The sequence below is a fragment of the Channa argus genome, chromosome 18 (genome assembly GCF_033026475.1).
Source record: "Channa argus isolate prfri chromosome 18, Channa argus male v1.0, whole genome shotgun sequence".
NCBI classification, from domain to species: Eukaryota; Metazoa; Chordata; class Actinopteri; order Anabantiformes; family Channidae; genus Channa; species Channa argus.
The window spans coordinates 11,588,683-11,609,243 of NC_090214.1; the positions used below are offsets into that span (position 1 = coordinate 11,588,683).

Consider the following 20,561-nt stretch of genomic DNA (forward strand, 5'->3'; position numbering starts at 1 on the left):
GTACTTCAATAGAATTCTCAAGTAAGTAAGTAAGTTCAACACCAGGATTTATTTTTCCATTTTTTTTTTATTTTATGTTGATGTGCATTACAAAAAATTCTTTGGTACCTAAGGGAAAATAAAATAAGGCAACTACAGCATATAGGTCACAAATGCATTTGGAACTTCAGCCAAATGACCACACATACTGGTCGCATGCAACATGTGTTTGCCCTCATTTAAACAAAGACCAGCTTGATTACTTCCAGTTTTTAGGTTCCTGTTCCTCTTTACTTAACCTAAAATAAATTGGATTAAATAAATTCAGAACCAGAAAGCCAGATCAACTTTGTCTAGGTCTCAATTTGAAAATAGAAACTCACCTTAAAGTAGCCATTACAAGATGAATATTAAAAAAATATTGGAGCAGGCCTAAAGCACTCAACCATAAATATTGATGCAATCAAGTTTTAACAGGACACTTCAGGTCTTGTTTGAGAGCAAGTTTTTGCATTAGCTGACATTCTGTTGTAACATTGCTCAAATTCAAGTAACGAAGATATGTCAGGCAGTCATCTGTCCTGATTACAAATGTGGACCCTCAGGTTATGATAAAATAAGTGGATAACAGAATTCACTGACTTTTAGGAATTCAGGCTTTTTCATAATGATACAGCATCCCTCATGCTTCTGCAGTTACAATTACTGCTTCGGCCACAGTCAATTATTCAGATAATTGTGTCAGACAAACTGGAGTACTGTCAATGTGACATGTCTTAGTATGATAGAAAGCTGTTGATGTTTACAAACCTCTGGAAAGTATGTTTTATCCTAAGCCAGAGAGGAAGACCATAACTCCAGTTTACTGATGCACTTAAACATACTTATAGGGAAAAACACATACATACACACCAATAACCTAAAAATACTGCTTTTGCATCTATGTTACTTTCAGCAGGTGTTATGACTGGAGTTATTCTGCAAAAGGCTAATACTGCATTTTAATTGTTCTGTTTTTCTAACATGTAACAATATGAAAACGATGTTTGTATACACAATTGCAAAGTAAAAAAAAATTACGAAAACAATCATTTTATAATTTCAGATTACCTTTTTACAGAATTAGATATGAAAATGCAAGACTGAACAAAGAAATGCAAGCATCCCATTAAAAGTATCATGGCCCAAATGGAACAAATAGCATATTCTAGGTTGAAAATGGTGCAGACAAGAACCTCAGGCCCATATTGCAAATCATTTCAAACAAATCTATTTTTTCCCCACCAAGTTGTTTGAGGTAAGCGATATATTTTGGCCTTCTGATTTCTCTCCTTTTCTCCTGGCGCACACCGGAGCGGTATCTTTCTCATCCCCTGCTTGGGGTTCAGCAAAATGCTCACAGGATGCCATAAATGAAAACAGCCATGACTGCAGCACTGATCAAGCCAGAGATTGGGACCGTCACAAACCAAGCCATGAAGATGTTTCTGAATAGGCGCCAATCTACAGCTTTCTTTGAACGCAGCCATCCTACTGCAACCACAGAGCCCACCTGGGAACACAGCAATTGTCAAATAAAATCCCATCATCTTCTGTAAGTTTGTGACTTTAAATTATCTGTGTATACATAAAATACACATTTTCATAATGAAGAAAGTTGCTCCACATTTGGACCATCTACCATACTGTTTACTAAAACCTCCATCACACTAAATAGTTTCTTCCCACATGTCTCAGTCTAGCTCCCAGACCAGTGTTTGTCCAATTTACCTTGCAGTGGGTGGTGGACACAGGCAGGCCAATGTTGGAGGCTACCACGACAGTTAAGGCTGACGCCAGTTCAATGCTGAAACCACTGTAAGGAAATAAAAAACAACACTAATGGCTTTGAACATTTCTGCTAAAGGAGTGGTCATGTTTGAGCAGGATGCGGTTTTATGACTTAGGAAAAAGAGATTCCGTATTGTCAATGGAATCTGTACCTTGAGGGGGTGATGGGGGTAAGGTCCCTGCCCATAGTCTGGATCACTCTGCGACCCCACACCCAGAGTCCAGCACAGATGCCTACACCACCATAAAGCAGTAGCCAAATAGGTGTATTGGCATTTGAAGAAACGCTGCTGGTTGTGTAAACCAGCCACAGTGCTACCAATGGTCCAATGGCATTGCTGCAGAACAAACAGTGAGACTATTTCAACAAGAGACCAAAGATTTTGAGTTCAACTGTAATAAGTAATGTAGACATAAAGTGCTATCATCACCCTGATTACATGAATTATACCTGCAAATAATTATTAAGGGCAAAAGATGGTATGCTGTACAAACTGTAAATCTCCTTGAGGCTTATTTGTAATGTTGGGCTGTAAATAAAACTCAAATTGACCTTCATGAAGGAGAGTATATGCATACCTAACATCATTTCCTCCATGGGCAAAGGATCCAAAGCAAGCAGTGAGAATTTGCAGGAACTGGAAGAGAGTTGAGACTGCTGGCTTGTCTGCCTCAAGCCCATCATCCTCCAAAGAGCCTTGGCTGCTACCTGCATCTTCCTTTCCCATTGCTAGTGTCACGTTGCCCTCTCCCAGAGACTCAGGAGTTGTATGCTCTGCCACAGCATTGCAATAGCTGGTGTAACTGTCCATACGCACACGTTTTCTTTCCTGACTGCCTGTTCCTGGGCCTTTTTCACCATCCTCACTGGCACGGAAGTCCCCTTCTCTATGCTTGAAGTCTCCATGCATGCCAATGATTGCCATGGTGTAGGAGGTGTAGCTGTTGTTGCGGCGGATAGGACGCTCGCCTGCCTCACCCATGCAGTCACCAACCTTGGCCAGGTGGAGCTTGTGTAGTAGGTCCTTGTAGAGGCCAGAGTCCTTGTGGACTGTGTGGTACTGTGTGTAACCATTACTTGGCATTTGTGCTGGCCTGTTGTTGAACTGAACATGGTCACTGAATTGGACTTGATGGGGAATATTTGTGGAACCATTGCTTTGTGCGAGTTGTTGGTTGTTGGTTCCCTGATTGTTTGTTTGAACCAGTTTGTGAGCTAGATAAAAGTCAAACAAAACTTGTTAAGTTGGATCATTACCCATTAGATCAACTTCACGCGTCATTTTGTGTGCCAGTAGATAGTAAATTATAGTCAAAGAATTAAATGTGTTGCAATGCAAAAAAATTAGTTACACATGTAATTCACTATTTGAAATGCAATGTTTCTTGGAATACTTACCACCATTTGCATTATTGTAGTCAGTGTCATCAGAATCTCCAATGTCAAATGCCACCCTGCGCTCCTTATTATTGTCGACATCATCAGAATCTCCAATATCAAATGCCACCCTGCGCTCTTCAGGGGCGGTCTGGGGTTGAGCAGAGGGGTTTTGATTGACAGCTGGTGTGGTAGATATAGATGACTCCTTGGAAGTCTGTTTAAGGATTGGACAGTGGGCCTCTCTTAGCTCCCTTTTCTCCATCAGGGGGCTCTCAGAGGGGCTGGAAGACTTGATATCACCTAGTAGGGGAGAAGATGGAGAGCAATATTTCTTATGTCAAAACATATAAACCTAACAGCAGAGAAACTTGAACACATCACCTCATTCCCTTTAAGTTATACTATAGGAAACTGAATAAACTGCATAATCAGAGTCACAAAATAAATATGTCTGTGGTTATAAGATCAGATCAATGGATTATGACCTTCCAATAAAACACATTTACACTACCCCAGCAGCTTAAATTATTAAAGATGATGTTGCGCAATAGATTCTGTGGTTCACGTGATATGTTTGAGGTTCTAAAGTGATTATTGGCACTAATTTTCTGAGCAATCATTGTAGGTCCATTGACTCAGTTGGCCACATTGCATCATCCAAACTGTTCAAGGTAAAGCTGAAGCCCTCACCCTCAGTCACATGTCCTGCAAATGCCATACCAACACCTTAAGCCAACCTAGGCTCATTTTAGACAAGGCATTAAAAGACTATTTAGTGGATCACTACGACCCAATTAGGCTTCTTGTGTACTGTATGGAAGCTGACCGAGACAGGTAAGGCCTGGTTATATACCATTGTTACCATGCAACAACATTCAAAGACTATGTAAATTAGTCTTACACCAGGCAGAAACAGATAAAGTTCCCTGACAAACTGGTTTAACAATGTGTATAATTTGGCAAAATTTTGGATTTTTTTTTGTAGTTTTAAGTTTATTTTCTACATATATAATCTGTAATCAGCCTCATTAGGTTAATTATGTATCAAAAATCATGGCAGTAATCCTCTAATGAAAGACCACTTAATATTTACTTAATAAGTTCAGATTAAATGGCGTTCCTCTAAAACAAAGCCAGACTATTGCTGTATAAATGCCAAAGACTCTTGGGATTTAATCCAGGATTATAGGACAAAAAGTAGTGCTATTACCTTCCAGATGATTTTCATTACAGCAAAAACATAATAACAAAATTATCTTGAGCTCCATTTTCTGGAATATGAAGTTCTGAGGATCGGTAAGGCTACCTGTGCAATGCTAGCAATGTAAGGAAAGAAGCATTATTTAAGTGCTTACCTGTTCTTTCTGACCATTGGAATTTGAAAAATGAGTCAGTATATACAGTATGAACGTAAATATAACTTACGTTCAATCTTCTTTTTAAGACGTGGGCAGACAATAAACCAGACCACAATGGCAGTCACCAGAGAGCAGGCCAATGAGATGAGCAGGATGCCCCACCAAGGAATCTCTTCAATTCCTAGCACTGTGGGATCGACAGGTGCCACACAGAAAAAAAAATAAAAAAATAAAAAAAAGACAGTCATACATTTGTGTGTTACGAGTAGACTATTAACAACGTTAAACCATCTTTTGGGTGTAGATGTGAGCGTTACGTGACTGGCTGCACTGCTTTATTGTGCCAGTAACTAGTTAAATATGGAAAGCATGTGAACAGTTATGAAACACCCAATAGGTGAAAGAGCAAAATGTCACCATGACCCTAAATGCCCCGTGAACAACTGCATATGCACAATTAGTTCCTTTAAAAGGCCACATTACTAAGAGAGAAAAAGGAAAAGGGAGTCATTCACTAGAGTGGTTTGCTGTAGCAATAAGGGCGCCCCTCTTGCCAAGCCTGCAGCAAAGCTGGTGTAACAGAGGTGTATATAATGCAGCATATGCAGGTCTTTAATTTTCCCTGGGGACTCAGTCATCTCTGTCATGCAAAGAAGATGCAAGTCAGCAGTGCGGTTAGGAGAAAACAAAAGTTGTTTCTAAGTCCAACACATAGTGAGATAACTTTGGCCAGGTACAGTAAAAACACTTCCTCCAGTTCTAGACCATTATAGAAGTATAGGATAAACAAAAGCAAATCAGGGCCAAGGCCGTTTGGAGAGAATGCACTGTACCTTCAAATGAACGTGGCAACTGAGACTCTCACTGAGTCACACTAAAGAGCACCTAACTGTTTTAGTTTAGTTAGAAGTTTTCTCCCTCCAGGACAGGTGTAAGAGGAAAAACCAGAAGGTGGTTTTGCAACAGTAAATTTCACTGGCATTAGATATACAGAAACCTGCTCCAGTCAGACATTTCTGGGTATTGCTGGAAAGTACATTCCAGGAACTCAACAATGGGACATGCATGCATAGAGCATGCTCATAGATGACTGGCCACACAGTTATTTGCAGAAAAGCAAAAAATTAAAATATAAGATTTCAACTAGCCTGTGTCTACAGGGCTGTTTCACCCATTTCAGTTCATTATACCACAAGCATGCAGTGGGATGAACAGGATTGCACAGGAAATAGAATTTAACCACAGTGGTGTTCCAGACCCCTCCTTGAAACCTCTGTGTCCCATGGCCTACATTACACAACCTGTTTTTTGTTTGTTTTTTAGTCCCTAGTAACTTACATGCAGTTCACAACCAATAGTTATATTTCTGACTTACTTGGCAACAACCCTCTGGTTTTTGTTATTTATTTATTTTTTACATTGTCTTGTCTAGAACCAAGTGCAGCACTCACTATTGTATTAAGATTAAGTGACAGCTAGATTAAGTTTCTAACTCTACAGAATCATCTACTTATACTGCACAACAATTAACAAAAGCAACATCCCAAGACATTTTTGCTTCAGGACCGTGGCTCAGGTTAAAATAAGTTAAAATTGTTGTCCCCAAAGCAAATACCCCAGCAGGTGTTTTTTCTTTTAGATTGTAAACCCCTGTGTATTCAGCTGAACACAGTGAAGTGTATCAATCAGTATGAGCAGATTTAAACAAATAAAAATCCTTAATCAACACATGAAGAATGTTATGTGACATTTTCCTGAAGGCAGCAGTAATGAGTTGTTTATGCCTAGAAGAGTTGACCGGCATCTTATATACATGCAATAAGTCTTCTTATCCACTGAAAGATTTCAAGGGGGCCGGAATTAGATCATGTTTCTGGATACATTTTCATTTTACAATGAATGGGGAGTGAAGTGACAGCAGGTGAGTGATTTATAAGGTGTGAAGAACCGGACACACCAATCCTCAAAAGAAAATGATCAATAGCTGACCCTCAAATTCTTTAACCGGTATTGTGATCATAGCTCCACATGCTGACTTCAAGTCTCCAGCACTGAGCTATAGTCTGAGTATAGGAATGTGCTGTGGGCGACCTTTGTCTGATAGCACCACTATGATAGCCTCCACACCAGGGAAACAACGAGTCCTATCACAAGAAACCCAACATACTGTTCTTAGCTGGCTGCACATACTTTGAGCATTAGAGTGCATATATAAGCAATAATTAGTTGATGTTGTCTTATGTGCCAGAATAGTTGAGTACTACCAGACTGGGCCCCAGATAAACATGACATGTCTGAGAATAAGCAATATACCATTTTACCAGTTTTATGAAAACAACAGATACTGATTGCTGCGAATTAAACAGTAGTGTTAATTCACTAAGAACCAAATTTTGCAGGAATTGATCAATGATAATTAATAATACTGATTAGCAGGTTTGACTGCAGTCTTGAAACTTTGACAGAGGCTGAGAATGTGACAATTTGTCCTTCTCTAAATGTTACCTAATATTTGGGTGTCATGGTATCCACATGAATGCAGATACATGTAAACTAAGATCTACACAGTTGAAAAAAAAAAGAAAAAAAAAAAGGGCAATGGTTTTAATCATATGTCCGAAATGAAATTTACGCCCTTTACTCAACACAACTGTACAACATGTGACTAAATAGGGTTATGGACCATGCTGGAACTGCAAGTGATCTCCTCTCTGAGTGTGCTGATGTGTATGCACACATCAATGCTCCATATCTGTTCAAACTGGCCTGTAGCAACAATTACTAGCTCAGGCCAGCTAACATCTTGAACTGTTAAGCCCTGTAGAGAGAAAAAGAAAAAGAAAGGAGGAGTATTCCATTTACTATACTAATTCTGAGCAGCAGTACAGATACTGGAAGCAGACAACTATGACAACTTTCAACACCTTTTTACTTCTCTTTTCCCCTTCTGTGTCTGAAGGGCAAAGAGTGACATCGAAAGAAATCTAATTTCCATCTCCCTGTTGTGCTCCACTCAAAAACTAAATTCCAGCTATGACCCACATACAACCACAAGCAAGACAGCCAAAAAAACATGTTAAAATAAACACTGCTCCTGTGTCTGGTTCAGTCTGGAATATGTGTGGGCATCCAGCTGTCTGAAAGAGCAGTTTATTTTAAGCTGTGGCTGCAGCCAGGCATGCAAAGCGAAATGACTAAAACAATGATACTCACCCGGTGCTCCGGTAAACAAGATGGAGAACAGGTTGATACCCATGGTTATTGCATAGAACACAGGGAGGGCCCTCAGTCCATTTGGTACAGGGTCTTTCTACGTGGACAAAAAGCACCATTTTAGAGAGAGCATATCAAGACTACCCCAGTTTGCCATGGGATTATAGTTAATGACAATAAGGGCATGGTGATAATTTGGAACTCGTGATAAAATAAAATTGAGGAAATGTTAGTTAAATGTTTAATAGTAGTACGGCGTTAAAACTGGTTAGCCTGTCACACAGAAGGTTCTTGTTTTAGACTCACAAACATTATACAAGTAGACATCAGCCAGCTTACCTTGCGTAAGATGAACACGCTCACAAAGTAGAAAACAACACCTGACATTATTCCAGACAATAGAGGACTCAGGAACCAAGAACCAACTGCAAAAAACAAAACAGATATTTCATTTTCATGAAACTACAGCCAAATCAATCATGAAAATAAAAAAAATATCCTAATAATTAGACTGAAAGCTCTAAACAAAGATTTATTAGTAATAATAAACTCTATTAAGGCTATGTGATCAGGTTTCCTACAGCCGCAGATAGAATTTGAATCTTAGGTACATATTTTTTTTAGGAAGTGCAATACTTGTTAGCAAGAAATCCTGTCAGGTCTGGTCTAAACAGGAAACTGCAACTCAGTTTGTGACAGTGGCAATACTAGTTGAAACTTTATCGAAGTAATTTCTCTTGTAGACCTTCTTTGCCTATTTTGGCAACATAGTTACAAGTCATGTTGACAGTCAAAATTGAGCATTTACACTTCATGGAACTGTTGAATCAATAAGGGCTCTTACCATGAGCTCAAGATAAAGTTTTGATTCCTAGATGATGTCCACAATTTAATAGTAAATCTACAACTGGCATTTATATTTTTTATATTAGGGTCTACAGTCCAGTGTTTAATAAATAGGTCATCAAAATAGAAATGAAGGGCATTAGCCTGTAATTTATAATGATAACACTTTGCTTCTTTTAGTTGTTATGCGATTTAGCCATTCACTGCTCTGTCAGCCAAATAGGCTGTCTGACTTACCAATACGGAGGAGTTCAAGCCACTTGACTCCCTGCTGTCCTTTAGCAACCAGCGAGAAGCCAATAGTAGCACCAACAATGCAGTGTGTTCCAGAAATTGGGAGCTTAAGAAAAGAGGCAGCCAGCTGCCACACAGCAGAACCTAATGAGAATTAGAACATTAAAAGTCAAACTGACAATAATCCAGGTTTTCCACAACACTTTTCAGACAAAGAACCTCATCAAAAGCTACACACAAAAGCTCCCAGGACTCTTAAGGGGTTTCTTCTACTAAAGGCAGAGCATGTTAGAAACTGAAATTGTAGTTTATATTTTAATTTTAAAAAATTTTTTTTTTAGAACAGCCCTACAACCAGGAGTTTTTCTAGTTTTCATGTTGAATTTCATGAGAGAATCTGCAGGTACTCACCAACCATGGCACTGACAGATCCAGCCATTAACACGTGCTCAGAACCATTGTACATGCCCACATCGATGATGCCTTTGCGGATAGTTTCGCTCACTCTGGCCCCAAGGAGCACAGAGCCCAGAGTCTCAAACACTGTTGCCAGAATGCATGCCTGTCGCAAGGTGACCACTCCAGAGCCGACAGCTGTGCCAAATGAGTTGGCGACATCGTTGGCACCGACAGAAAAAGCTAAGATGAAGGCAATGATGAAGCCGACTATCAAAAGCCACATGTAATCTGTTAAAGCAACCTGGGTTGTTGCCGCTACTGTGCTGGCCAGTAGTATTGCCGTTGCAGTTGTAGAAACCATGATTGTAGTCTATAAGAAACTGCTTCACAATCTTAAAGGGAATCAATGTCTATCAAAGTTGCTAATTATATAATGCTATTTCTAAACACAGCAAATAAAATAAAAAGGTACAAAGTAAAATAAATAATGAGCTTTTCTTTAGGCCCACCTGACTTAAAAGGATTTCTTAAATTTAGCAGTGCAAATTGTAAAAAGGTTTATCTGGTACTAACCAGAAAACAAGTAAGGTAAATAGAGGTACAGAGGGCTTACTGCTATCCTGTAATTATACTAGATCTGTTGGTGTTCTGTGAGTGCAGCGCTATCAAGCAGTTTGAGCAGACAGCCATTGTGCAACTGTAACTGCAGATGAGCAGGGGTACATCCTGAAAAGACAAAACAAAGAGTTTTTTAATAACAGTCCCTACTCATCTCCACGTCCTTATAAAAGGCTCATGTGAAACATGACAGCAAAGACAAGCAGCAGAAACGGTAAGTAGGTTTACATAGTCAAGTAGAGTTCTTGGAAAACAGAATACAGATAAAGTAACATAAAAAGCGTGAGCCAAAAAAAAAAAAAAAAAAAAACCATTGGAAATGTATGAACCGGAAGGGGGGGGGGGGACTCTAGTAGCGCCCTCTTCTGAAAACGTTTTTGGAAGCCATGTTTGTAACTGCCGCAGGAAAGAACGGGCAATTACGTTGACACCGACGTTCTCCGTTTGACACTGACACTTAACGTTTGTATTGGTCATTGCTCTTTTGGTAATAATCTGCGATCACAAAGGCCGATACAAGTTAAGTTTAACACACATTTTAGTTTTGGCTTAAGAGTGCAACTGTCGTCATCCATTCATTGGGAAACACGAGCCCAATCGTAACCGCGTTTTTGTACAGCTCTACGCGCCTGTAGCCACAGCTCGACCAATCTGGACTTGACTGTAAGCCTCAAATTTGTCGTTACAGTTTGTATAACAGCTGCCTTGCCCATTTCCTACAGTTTTTACTACGTCTGACGTGTTTTTTTTTTTCCCTCGAGAAGGGGGACGCAACCGGATATGACTCACTTTGTGGAACACAAGGCACCGATGCGGTAACCCTAAATTGTCCCAAACTGAGCGGGTCGGCCGTTATATTTGAGCACTTTCATTGACCCGCAAAGTGTGCTCGAGAGATTGTTGTACTGTTAGCGTTAGCTTAACATTAACGTAAATGACCATTTTCAATGCGCTCTTGACATTACTTTGAGCTACGCATGAACTTACAGTCAAGATGTTACTGGCAACTGAAACAAAAATGGTCGATTCTGTGTCTAAAAAATGTTTACTCCGAGTAAACTATACATGAAGTTTCTCTTTTAGTTTTTACCAACTAGCAGAGAGACCACTCATAGCATTTGGGTTGGCAAACATAACGTTAGGACAATGGTTTCTTACTCTGGCTAATATTAGCATTAGCTTTAAGTTCACATTGAACGATGATGTTTAGCGGTCGGTGAATAATGTTAAGCCACAAATAGCTATTTATGCTAATGAACAGTCCAAAGCAATTATTAAAAAAAACATACCACACGTTGCAGTTGTCAATCCTGTGAAGAACAGCGCTTGCTAGCCAGTAAGCTAATTAGCGCGGCCACTGACCGTAACGATAGCGCGCGCGGGATAATAAAAAAAACTGATATGTAATTTAACCTCTTAAAAAAGCTGCCTTAAGTGTACAATAAATAAGATATATACGAGTAACAAATTCGTCAAATTAACCCGTCTCGTTAAATCCAGACAGGTCTCAATTAGAATGAGAGCTCCGCTACCGCATGTGTTATGTTAGAACTTGCTCGTGCCGGTATAGGGAACAGGACGTTTCTTTTTTTATTGGCTACACCCATCAGAAGGGTCCGCCCCACCACCGCCCAGCTGGAGAGACATTCCCCCCCGCCCTCTTTTGTTAACTCGCCATGTGTTCAGGTCATGGGGCTTGTTGCTAAATCCCACTTTGAGGAGAAGTCTTATACAGCACGAATTTCCGCCACATTACTTCACTCATTGTCACACACAGTACTATCACTGACAAACGAGTACGTTCAGTACGTGCACACGCATTACGTACCTGTTTATAGACAGTAGTGGCATAAGTACTTTTAATCAAGTATTACCTAGGCGAAGTTTTGAGGCACTGGAAAACTATAAAAATCATCAATTACATTTACTGCAAGTTAGAAGTAGCAACAAAATGTTGTTAAAGTATCAAAGGTAAAGGTACCTGTAATGCAGAATGGCCCTGCTTCTTAATGTTGGGATACCTATATACTAATGTGTAATGATGCAACGTATTTTACAAACTGATTATTTGCTTACATCTTGTAAGGAGTAGCATAAATATAGGCTATTCGTTAATTAAATGTCTTTCAGTGTAAACATTGATACTTTATTAATACTTACCTCTGCAGTGTATGAGAGTAGAGGTAGTCTATAAAGTGCCAGGGAAGTAAAGACTAGAAGTGCTTTAAAGCCTAGCCTACTTAGGAACACCTATAAGCTATTGTCTTATATAAAACCTAAGCAAAACAATACATTGCGTTAGCCCAATACCCAACACTATTTAACAATCACTCAGAGTGTCATATGTGGGATTTATAAAGGCTAATGGCTTTATAATGGCCAAGTTGTCGTGTTTCCACAAATAAACATATTGACACAAACCACTGCTTACAGGAGGAACACTGTCACTTTAATACAATGGAGCAAAACAGCCGGTGGCGGCCGTGTTGATGGCACTACAGAAGACTTGTTATTCATTCAAGTCCACTCGACCGGAAATTATACCATCATTCACCCTGAACAAAAGCGGTTATCTTTGGTTATTGTGTTTTCACTCTGTTGATCGAGTGAAAGGTGATATGCTGAATGGAATAAATGCTCAATACGCATGTTTGGCGGTTATTAATAGTTTTGCCAAAAAAGTGTTTTGTAATTTAATGAAAGCAACGAGGAAAACAGTGAGAATGTATTTAAAGCGCTGCAATTTACATTACATAATGCTGCAAGCATATATAATTATTATATTATAAGCTCACTCTGTTGTCTCCCTACCTGTATCATTATCATTTGAAGACTGTGGAAACGTCCTGGGGACTAATTGATTTTATTTAGTGTTGGAAGTGGTCAGTTATATTGCTGGAGCATTCACAGTAATGATATCCTAATCTTTACTATTATTCTGACTAACGTAGGTTTGGCGCCTCTCTCTCTCTCTCTCTCTCTCTCTCTCTCTCTCTCTCTCTCTCTCTCTCTCTCTCTCTCTATATATATATATATATATATATATATATATATATATATATATATATTTTTATTATTTTATTTTTATTTTTTTTTTTTCTGTCCTTTTTTTTTTTTGTCCTTTTGGCTTATCCCGTGAGTTCAGGGTCGCCACAGCGGTCACTGTCCGCATGTTGATTTGGCACAGTTTTCGATATGTTCAAAAAACGTCATCAATGACATAACATAATCGCCCTTAAAACGCTAACTGGCTTTGAAGTATATAAGCAAGCGACATTTCGTTTCAGCTATTGCAGCAAAAACAGTTCAGCTTTTGTCAGCTTTGCTTGGAAAAATCCTTTCAGATCCAAAGCAGTCACTGTGCATTTTCCCTTTTGGAAACCCATTTTTGTGTTTATTATTTAATTTTCACAAACAAATGAGTGAGCTGTTGACGTCTGCTCCAAAACTACTCAATCAGGGAGCGGCAAATTTACAGAACTGCGTGTGTAACTCCCAAAATGATCATCTGCCTTTTGCTTAACTCCTACCTTGCGGTTACTCCTACTGATATGACTATTTGATTTTTCCCTTACCAGTAACCAGAGGTCACTTACAGAAAAGTGACCTACATTTACATATTAGATGTTAGCTTGTCGTGGAACTTCGTTTTCACCCCAAAAGGCATGAGCATGTAATGACATCTGATACTAAGATTCCTCAATTTTTAACTTTATGCTCAATGGTAAGAACCCATTTCCTCATTATAACACAACAGACCGCACGGAACCATGCAGACACAGAGTAGTTGCAGAAACGTCGCAGGGACGTTGCATATTACTTTAACCTACAAAGTGAACACAGGTGTCGTCACCGTCACGTTACTGTAAACGTCGCTGCTACACTGTCTCAGCCTGCTTTTTAAAGAGGTTGTGACAACGCCAAACATGTAATGTTGTAGCAACGTAATATATGAAACGCTAGGTATGGTCTTAATTTATCACTTTTATCTCCGTGCAGCATCACTGCAATACAAGGCTTTTGACTTCCTGTGACGTCTTGGACATCAAACCAAAATGAAAAATAAAGTAAGCACGATTCAAATATACAAACATACTATAATTTAATAGAATCTCAGTGTGTGAAAAACATGCCAGTGCACGAGCGAAAAAAAGAGTGGACAGTTTGATAGGTTGACTCATCATTTAATTATAGGTTGTAACATCCGACGTTCCAGCGATGTATATATGCGTTACCCCAACTACTCCTTGTTTGTAGGGTTTCATTCTACTACTCTGTTTGTAGGCTATTATTCTAGCTCCCCAAAGCAGTCAGAAAACTAATGTGCAACTGTTTACTTTAGAGATAAGTAAACTAACTCTTTCTAAGTCTTTCAAATCTTGTGTCATAGTCCTATGATACTGAAAATCTTCACAGCTTTCATGGGCAACACATATGACTTCTAAATACAATTTGATGGATGAAAACATCCATCCATCAATTAAATTTCACTTTTTCAGATTCGGGTCACAATGGCAGCAGGTCTAGTTACGATTAAGCATAAACTAGACATATTTATATAATTGTGATACTGAATTTAGCTTTTATCACATATGCAGTCTTCTAGTATGATCTATATCAACATTTCTCATGGTTGAACGGCGCCACCTGGCGTCCAATCCAGTGGCTTTTTTCTCTTAGCTTTCAGCTAGTCTATACCCTCACACTGAGGATACGCGTTTCATTAGTCTTCTTTCTCGTATAAAAAAAAATACAAGTAATATGAACAACTTTTTGAAACAAAAGATTCGTCAGGACCGTCGAATGATTTATTTAGACCAATCAGCAATGTCGTTGCTGAGTTTTCAAAGGCGGAAAAACGTTTATTTTAACACAGCAATGTAAGCGACACCCTTCACGCATGCACTCACGTTGTCACTCCGACCACGTGGTGACTTTGAACAACATCGACAGTCGACTCCGAATTCCTCTTTCCAGTAAGGGTTCAGCTTTAAGTGTGCACTGACCCTGGACCAGTGTCTTCCTAAACTATAGCGACTAAACTGAGCAGATGACACGCAAAATCTGATCTGAGTTCATCGAAGACACTGGAAAGGGGCGCTCATGACAGCCGTACATGCTGGTCTCAGGGGTTCTGCATCTAAGACAGTCTCCCGTATGGACCAATCAAACCTATCCTACCACAGCGAATATCCAATTATAAAGTGCTTCAGAGTCTGGAAGGCGGGGTTTACGAATGACTGCGGGAGTAGGAAGAGGAGGTCAAATGTACAAGAGTTTGCAAAACGTGAGGCTGTCTCCAGAAAAGATACACAGGTAGACAATTGTGCAGGAGTTGCCAATAGTAATGCTGTAGTAGTTTGTCTACAGTGCAAATGTTAGAGTTTCAGAGGTTCAGGAATAAGTGCCACCTATGTATTGGGGCGTAATGCACTAGGAGGTAGCTAACGGATAACGTTAATGCTAACACGATATGTCGCATATTTGTAGAAAGCTCGATAACTAACTAACGTTAATGCTGACTTACTGGGAGAGGAATAGTGTGACTTTTGCTAACCAAAAGGCCGTATTATTGTCGTTACGGGTGGTAATGCATTGAAAATTTCTACAGAGCTTTAGATTTAGCAACGAAGTGCGTTTTTAGCTGCTGCACTTTGCTGACCCTGGCATTGGTTTGTCTTTGAGAACTTGTGTCACGGTCATAGCTGTCATGTTTCAATCTGTGCCCCGTCGTCCGATCTGCGAGATCAGTGCATATACAATGAGGCTTCAGAGCTGCAGGTCATTCAGGACTGTCCAGGAGGGCAGAGGAAAGCTTGAGGGTGTCCCATGGCTGTGCAGGAGAATGGGCCTACTCTTGTCCTGGCTTAAGAGGGCAGGTGTCAACGACAGGGAGACTGCGGGATCTGGTCAGAGGAGGAAGGGCTTGCTCTCCATATTCGCAGACCACTGCAGCTTTGTGACCGGGCAGAAGGTCAGGCGTGCTTGCCAGATAGGCGAGCTTTACTCCAACCTGTACTCCGAGCGCACCAGGTGGACCTTGGTTGGAAGCTTATGGCGCAGGTTTCAGAGCAAGCACGCCCCCACTGGGAGGCTATTCGCGGCCCTGGCTGGTGTCTTTTTGTGGGAAAATGAGAAGATTCAAGATGAGGAAATTCGCAGGTTGGAAGTTTTTCTTTAAACTCTCATATACATGTAGGTGTGCTCAGGCATACTGTAGCATAAGCCATTTAATTAAACAAATCACCCTCACAACTATTGGGACTTTTCAGTTGCAATCTATGCAGAGTTGCACTGAAGCTCTTCCTCAGATTAACACTTCATACACTTTTTCCCCCCTTTGTCACAGATCTTTATTTGCAGTGCTGTATTTCATGTTGACTTCACTGTCATTATCAACTGTGCCAGATGCTAAACATTCTGTCTTGATACTTGCATCCCATTGAAGGTGTGGACTAGAGCTACAGGGCTTAGAGGCAGTAAAACGGCTAACCAGGTCCTCGGTGACCGTGAGTGGACAACAGGATCCAGGCTGGGAAATTGTGATGGAGAAGAAGGATTTCAGAGTGTGGAGGCGACCTATTCCTAACAGTCACCTTTATGAGTACAGGGGTCAGTTAATTCACAGTATAATATGGGACACAGATGAAGAACAAATTTCATTTTTATTTATTTAAAATAAATAATTTCATTTTTATTTAGTGCTTTGAGTTTTTCCTTTGGTCATGTTGATATTGGTATGATTTGTTTGAAAAGTCAGCATAGTTTTTTTTCTTGCAGTGTTGGGCTCCTACAGCGATGTTACACCAAGACAGTTCTTCAATGTACAGGTGAAGCCTTTTCAAATTGAAATATCATTCTCATTTTCTTTGACTAGGTAAGGCTTTGCAATAAGAAATAATCAGGAGGTAGGGGAGAGCTACACTTATTCTTTTTCATGGTTTAGTGTGCAGCCCCTCTTTTCTGATGACTCAACTAATAAACATTGAAAATGTTTGTATTAATTTACTACAAGTACAACTGGACAGTTTTGTTAGATCTGGAGGTAATTTGGTTGTAGATTATAATATTTATAGCGGTGATACAAAAGAAAATGATAAATTTTATGATAAATTTAAATTGAAGCTTGACTTTCATATGTGATTTAATGTATTCATGGATTTCCATTGCATCTAGCACAGTCTACATGTTTGTGTTTTATTGTGTGCAGTGTACTAGGCACTTTAGTCTTGACTTATTCTTTTTACTCTTCTTCCCAGCTGGACACAGAGTACAGGAAGAAGTGGGATTCTCTGGTTATCAAGCTTGAAGTGGTGGACCGAGATGTCAGCACAGGCTCTGAAGTTGTGCACTGGGCTACACACTTTCCTGTGAGTTTCTCTTTATTATTCTCAAATTAGTCCCTCCAAGAATTGGCGATGTTGCAGTCTCAACAATTAAAACCTTTGCAACATTGTGATTTGAAACAGCATAAAAACGCGGCAACGTTCATCACAACTTTATAGAAAACTGTAATGAAATCACAAAAATGTCTGAATACCTGCAGGGACTGCTAAATAGTTGAGTGAAGGACACTAGGTCTGATGTTTGGCTAGTAAACAACTTAGCAGGTTACATTCATCCGTATGTGTCTTTGACTGACAGCTCAACTTTAATCTCCCCTCACAGTATCCCATGTACTCAAGGGACTATGTGTATGTACGCCGGTATGATGTGGATGTCAACAATAACCTGATGATCTTGATATCCAGGTAGGACTGTAAAACCTACAGCTTTTCTTTTTTGATACATTACTAAACAATTTACTTCTGTCACTTCATTCAGCATATGTCATTCTGTTGTACAGAGCTGTGCAGCATCCTAAAGTCCCTGAAACACAGGAATTTGTGAGAGTACATTCATACCAATCAAAGATGGTCATTCGTCCTCACAAGTCCTTTGATGAGGTTGGTGGTGAATGTTCTGCTACACAAATTATGTAGTTAAAATAGCATTCAGCATCCTGTTGTCCTGAAAGTCCGACTTTCTTTCTTTTCTTTTTTTTTCACAGAATGGATTTGATTACCTGCTGACTTACAGCGATGACCCTCAGACTGTCTTTCCACGTTACTGTGTGAGCTGGATGGTGTCAAGTGGTGAGCTAAACTGGTTATGATCGCGGATTATTACTAATTAAATTGTTTATTATTTTCAATTTAATCATGAATTTAATTCAATCAAATGTACTTGCTGTTGGTCGTTGATGTGGATTTTTATATTCTGTTAATGTATTTTGCTTGTTAGATGCTTTTTATGTTTTGCGTGTGGGTGTGTTACATCATACTAAGAAGGTTTTCCCTTTGTACTTGGCAGGTATGCCTGATTTTCTAGAGAAACTGCATACTGCTGCCTTGAGAGCCAAGAACTTGGAAGTGGGTATCCATGACTATACAGGTGTCATAAAATCCAATGACACAAATCGCCAGCCAAGCCAGGAACTCCTCAGCGGCGAAAACCAACACACAAGTGGTCCAGGCCAGATATATGCTTGAGATGGATATTTTGTAGATCGTGGTTGGGTGTTTTCACTTGCACTTGAATCTGAATCAAACCTTCCAACCTTCCAAACCTTGGATTGCAAATGGAAGCTGCAACTTACAGTAAATGATATACTGGACGTCCATCCAAAAACGGTTATGTCTGTTGTAGATGAGATGAGCAATGTGCTGGGTTGGTGAAAACATGACTGCCCTTTGAAGAAAATGTTGCCATGGAAATTCCCATCCATACTGCTGGCCTTGTCACAGGTTTTGCTAAGCCAAGGCAACGTGGCTTAATTTTTTATTTTGTTGTTGGCTTTGGTAATTATGTGTCATTCAACTGTTGGAAAGAGTAAGACAAATATCTAATTGTACAGATGCTTTTGCCAAAGCACTGTTTTGCTTATTTTAACGTTGTATGTCTGTGTCTTTTGTTGTTTGACAAAGCTGAAGTTTAAAGGCTGTTCAAAATGTCAGCACTAACTTAACTGTTTTAGTGGCGAATGTGTTATTTCAGCGAAATGGTTGTCAGTATTGTACATAGAATGGTAACTATCAATGAATTTGTGGTCGACATTATCAGTAAAAAACAATTATGGGCGTTATTTCTGCACTGAATGTTGAAGAACCGATGCCTCTGGGAAGATGATGTTTCTTCACATGATTTTATAGAAACTGGCTTCTTTATTTTTGCTTGCAGCATCAGTGACTGATTTTCATATGACTGAATGGGATGATTAAAAATAACAAATAAAATTTAAACAACCAAATTTGGTTCCAGTTGGAAAAATTGCCCACGTAATTAAAAATGAAAACTCCCTGTGTTTTTGTAGTGGCATTAGTTTACTGTCAACATAGTTCAGGTTTTACACTGTCTGTCTTTATAGTGTTCGTGTGACTGGTCTTGACTACCAGCACTGACAAAACAGCCTTCTAACGATAAACCAGTCCTTCAGCATTAGGGGCATAGTGTCTTAAAGCAACCACAGAAATCCTCAGATACCTTTGTAGTAACGTGCTTCTAGCAAATCAATACCACAGAGATACATTTTAATAAACCCTGTGCCCTTTTTTTTAAATTTTTTTTTTTAAGAAACATAAAGCACTTCTGCCCACCTAACCCCTTGTTTTCAGCTCAGAAATGTATTTTGAATCCTAGCGATGACAGCTGTCATTTTAGTTTGCAGTACTTGAATGATAGGTATGCCTCCCTCTCCTTATCCCAAAGCTTTTGTTATTAATTTGGGTTTGGAAACTTATAGAATTCATCTCTCCAAAACATTATTTTTGCCTTTGTAATTAACTCATTGCAGAGGGTGTGTTAATGTACTAAGAGACCCGGGTGCTGTGGAATTACACGTCTCCTAATAAAAATTGTTTACAGCCTGAAAATGTGGCCCTAAATATATTGAAATCATTTGTATTGATTCATTCATTCAATCATTTGTGGGGCGGCTGTAGCTCAGTTGGTAAGGCAGTCATCCACGGACGACTGGGTTAGTGTTTCGATCCCTGGTCCTGGCTATATGTCGAAGTGTCTCTGGGCAAGGCACTAAACCCCCAAAAGCCCATTCCCATCCCCAGCTGTGCAGTGCTGGTCCAAGCCCGGCAGAAATTGGGGAAGGTTGCGTCAAGAAGGGCATCTGGCTTAAAAACTGTGCCAAATCAACATGGGGGCAATGATCCCCTGTGGCGACCCTGAACTCACAGGATAAACCCAAAGGATAAAAAATTAATAAATTTGATACCAATGGCATCTTGTCCAAACATTTAATTCCCTATTTGTAAGTTGCACATCAATGTAAATCACCATTTGAAATACTGTAAATCAGTACATCAGGTTTGATTTAGTGAAGGAAATCCCACGTGTAGATTTAAATATCCTCGTGTACAAAAAAAAAGTCTGTATTCTATAGTTCTACAATGCAGTGAAATATGCCCTGCTTTTGAGGAATAGCAGTTAAATGAATGTGAAGCAGGATTTTCTTTCTCTTTTGTGGTCAGACAAAACACCTGTGAGACTAAAAAGACACCATGAGAATCCATATGAATATTATGCAAAATTTACCAACTTGAGAATGTCATATAGCTTGAGAATGTCATATTTTTATGTTCTGCCATTTGTAGATGCTGGTGTGCCACCTGCAGTAGTCCAAAAGGAGTTCTCACATCCTTTTTTGGTGT

The 20,561-nt window shown here is 39.5% G+C and overlaps 2 protein-coding genes across 3 annotated transcripts; one reads left to right on the forward strand and one right to left on the reverse strand.

Annotated features, from left to right (window-relative positions):
* Positions 1 to 47: 47 nt before the first annotated feature.
* slc20a1b (solute carrier family 20 member 1b) lies at positions 48 to 11,437 on the reverse strand. Its single transcript, XM_067484019.1, has 11 exons — positions 11,148 to 11,437; positions 9,253 to 9,966; positions 8,845 to 8,985; positions 8,101 to 8,186; positions 7,762 to 7,858; positions 4,616 to 4,735; positions 3,209 to 3,490; positions 2,389 to 3,025; positions 1,962 to 2,147; positions 1,750 to 1,834; positions 48 to 1,531 (listed from the first exon to the last, which is right to left on the reverse strand). Exons 2-11 carry the CDS (start codon positions 9,599 to 9,601, stop codon positions 1,376 to 1,378), a joined length of 2,139 nt encoding a protein of 712 aa, XP_067340120.1. The 5' UTR covers positions 9,602 to 9,966; positions 11,148 to 11,437; the 3' UTR covers positions 48 to 1,375.
* A 2,046-nt stretch (positions 11,438 to 13,483) lies between these two features.
* On the forward strand, positions 13,484 to 19,783 carry stard7 (StAR related lipid transfer domain containing 7). Of its 2 annotated transcripts, none has more exons than XM_067484603.1 (9): positions 13,484 to 13,925; positions 15,610 to 16,020; positions 16,307 to 16,470; positions 16,639 to 16,688; positions 17,118 to 17,228; positions 17,527 to 17,609; positions 17,705 to 17,804; positions 17,909 to 17,993; positions 18,211 to 19,783. In XM_067484603.1, the coding sequence occupies exons 2-9, from the start codon at positions 15,620 to 15,622 to the stop codon at positions 18,387 to 18,389; spliced, it is 1,173 nt and encodes a 390-aa protein (XP_067340704.1). In that variant the 5' UTR covers positions 13,484 to 13,925; positions 15,610 to 15,619; the 3' UTR covers positions 18,390 to 19,783. The 2 variants fall into 2 exon arrangements, with proteins under 2 accessions (XP_067340704.1, XP_067340703.1); XM_067484602.1 differs by lacking the exon at positions 13,484 to 13,925 and adding an exon at positions 13,978 to 15,174.
* Positions 19,784 to 20,561: the final 778 nt, after the last annotated feature.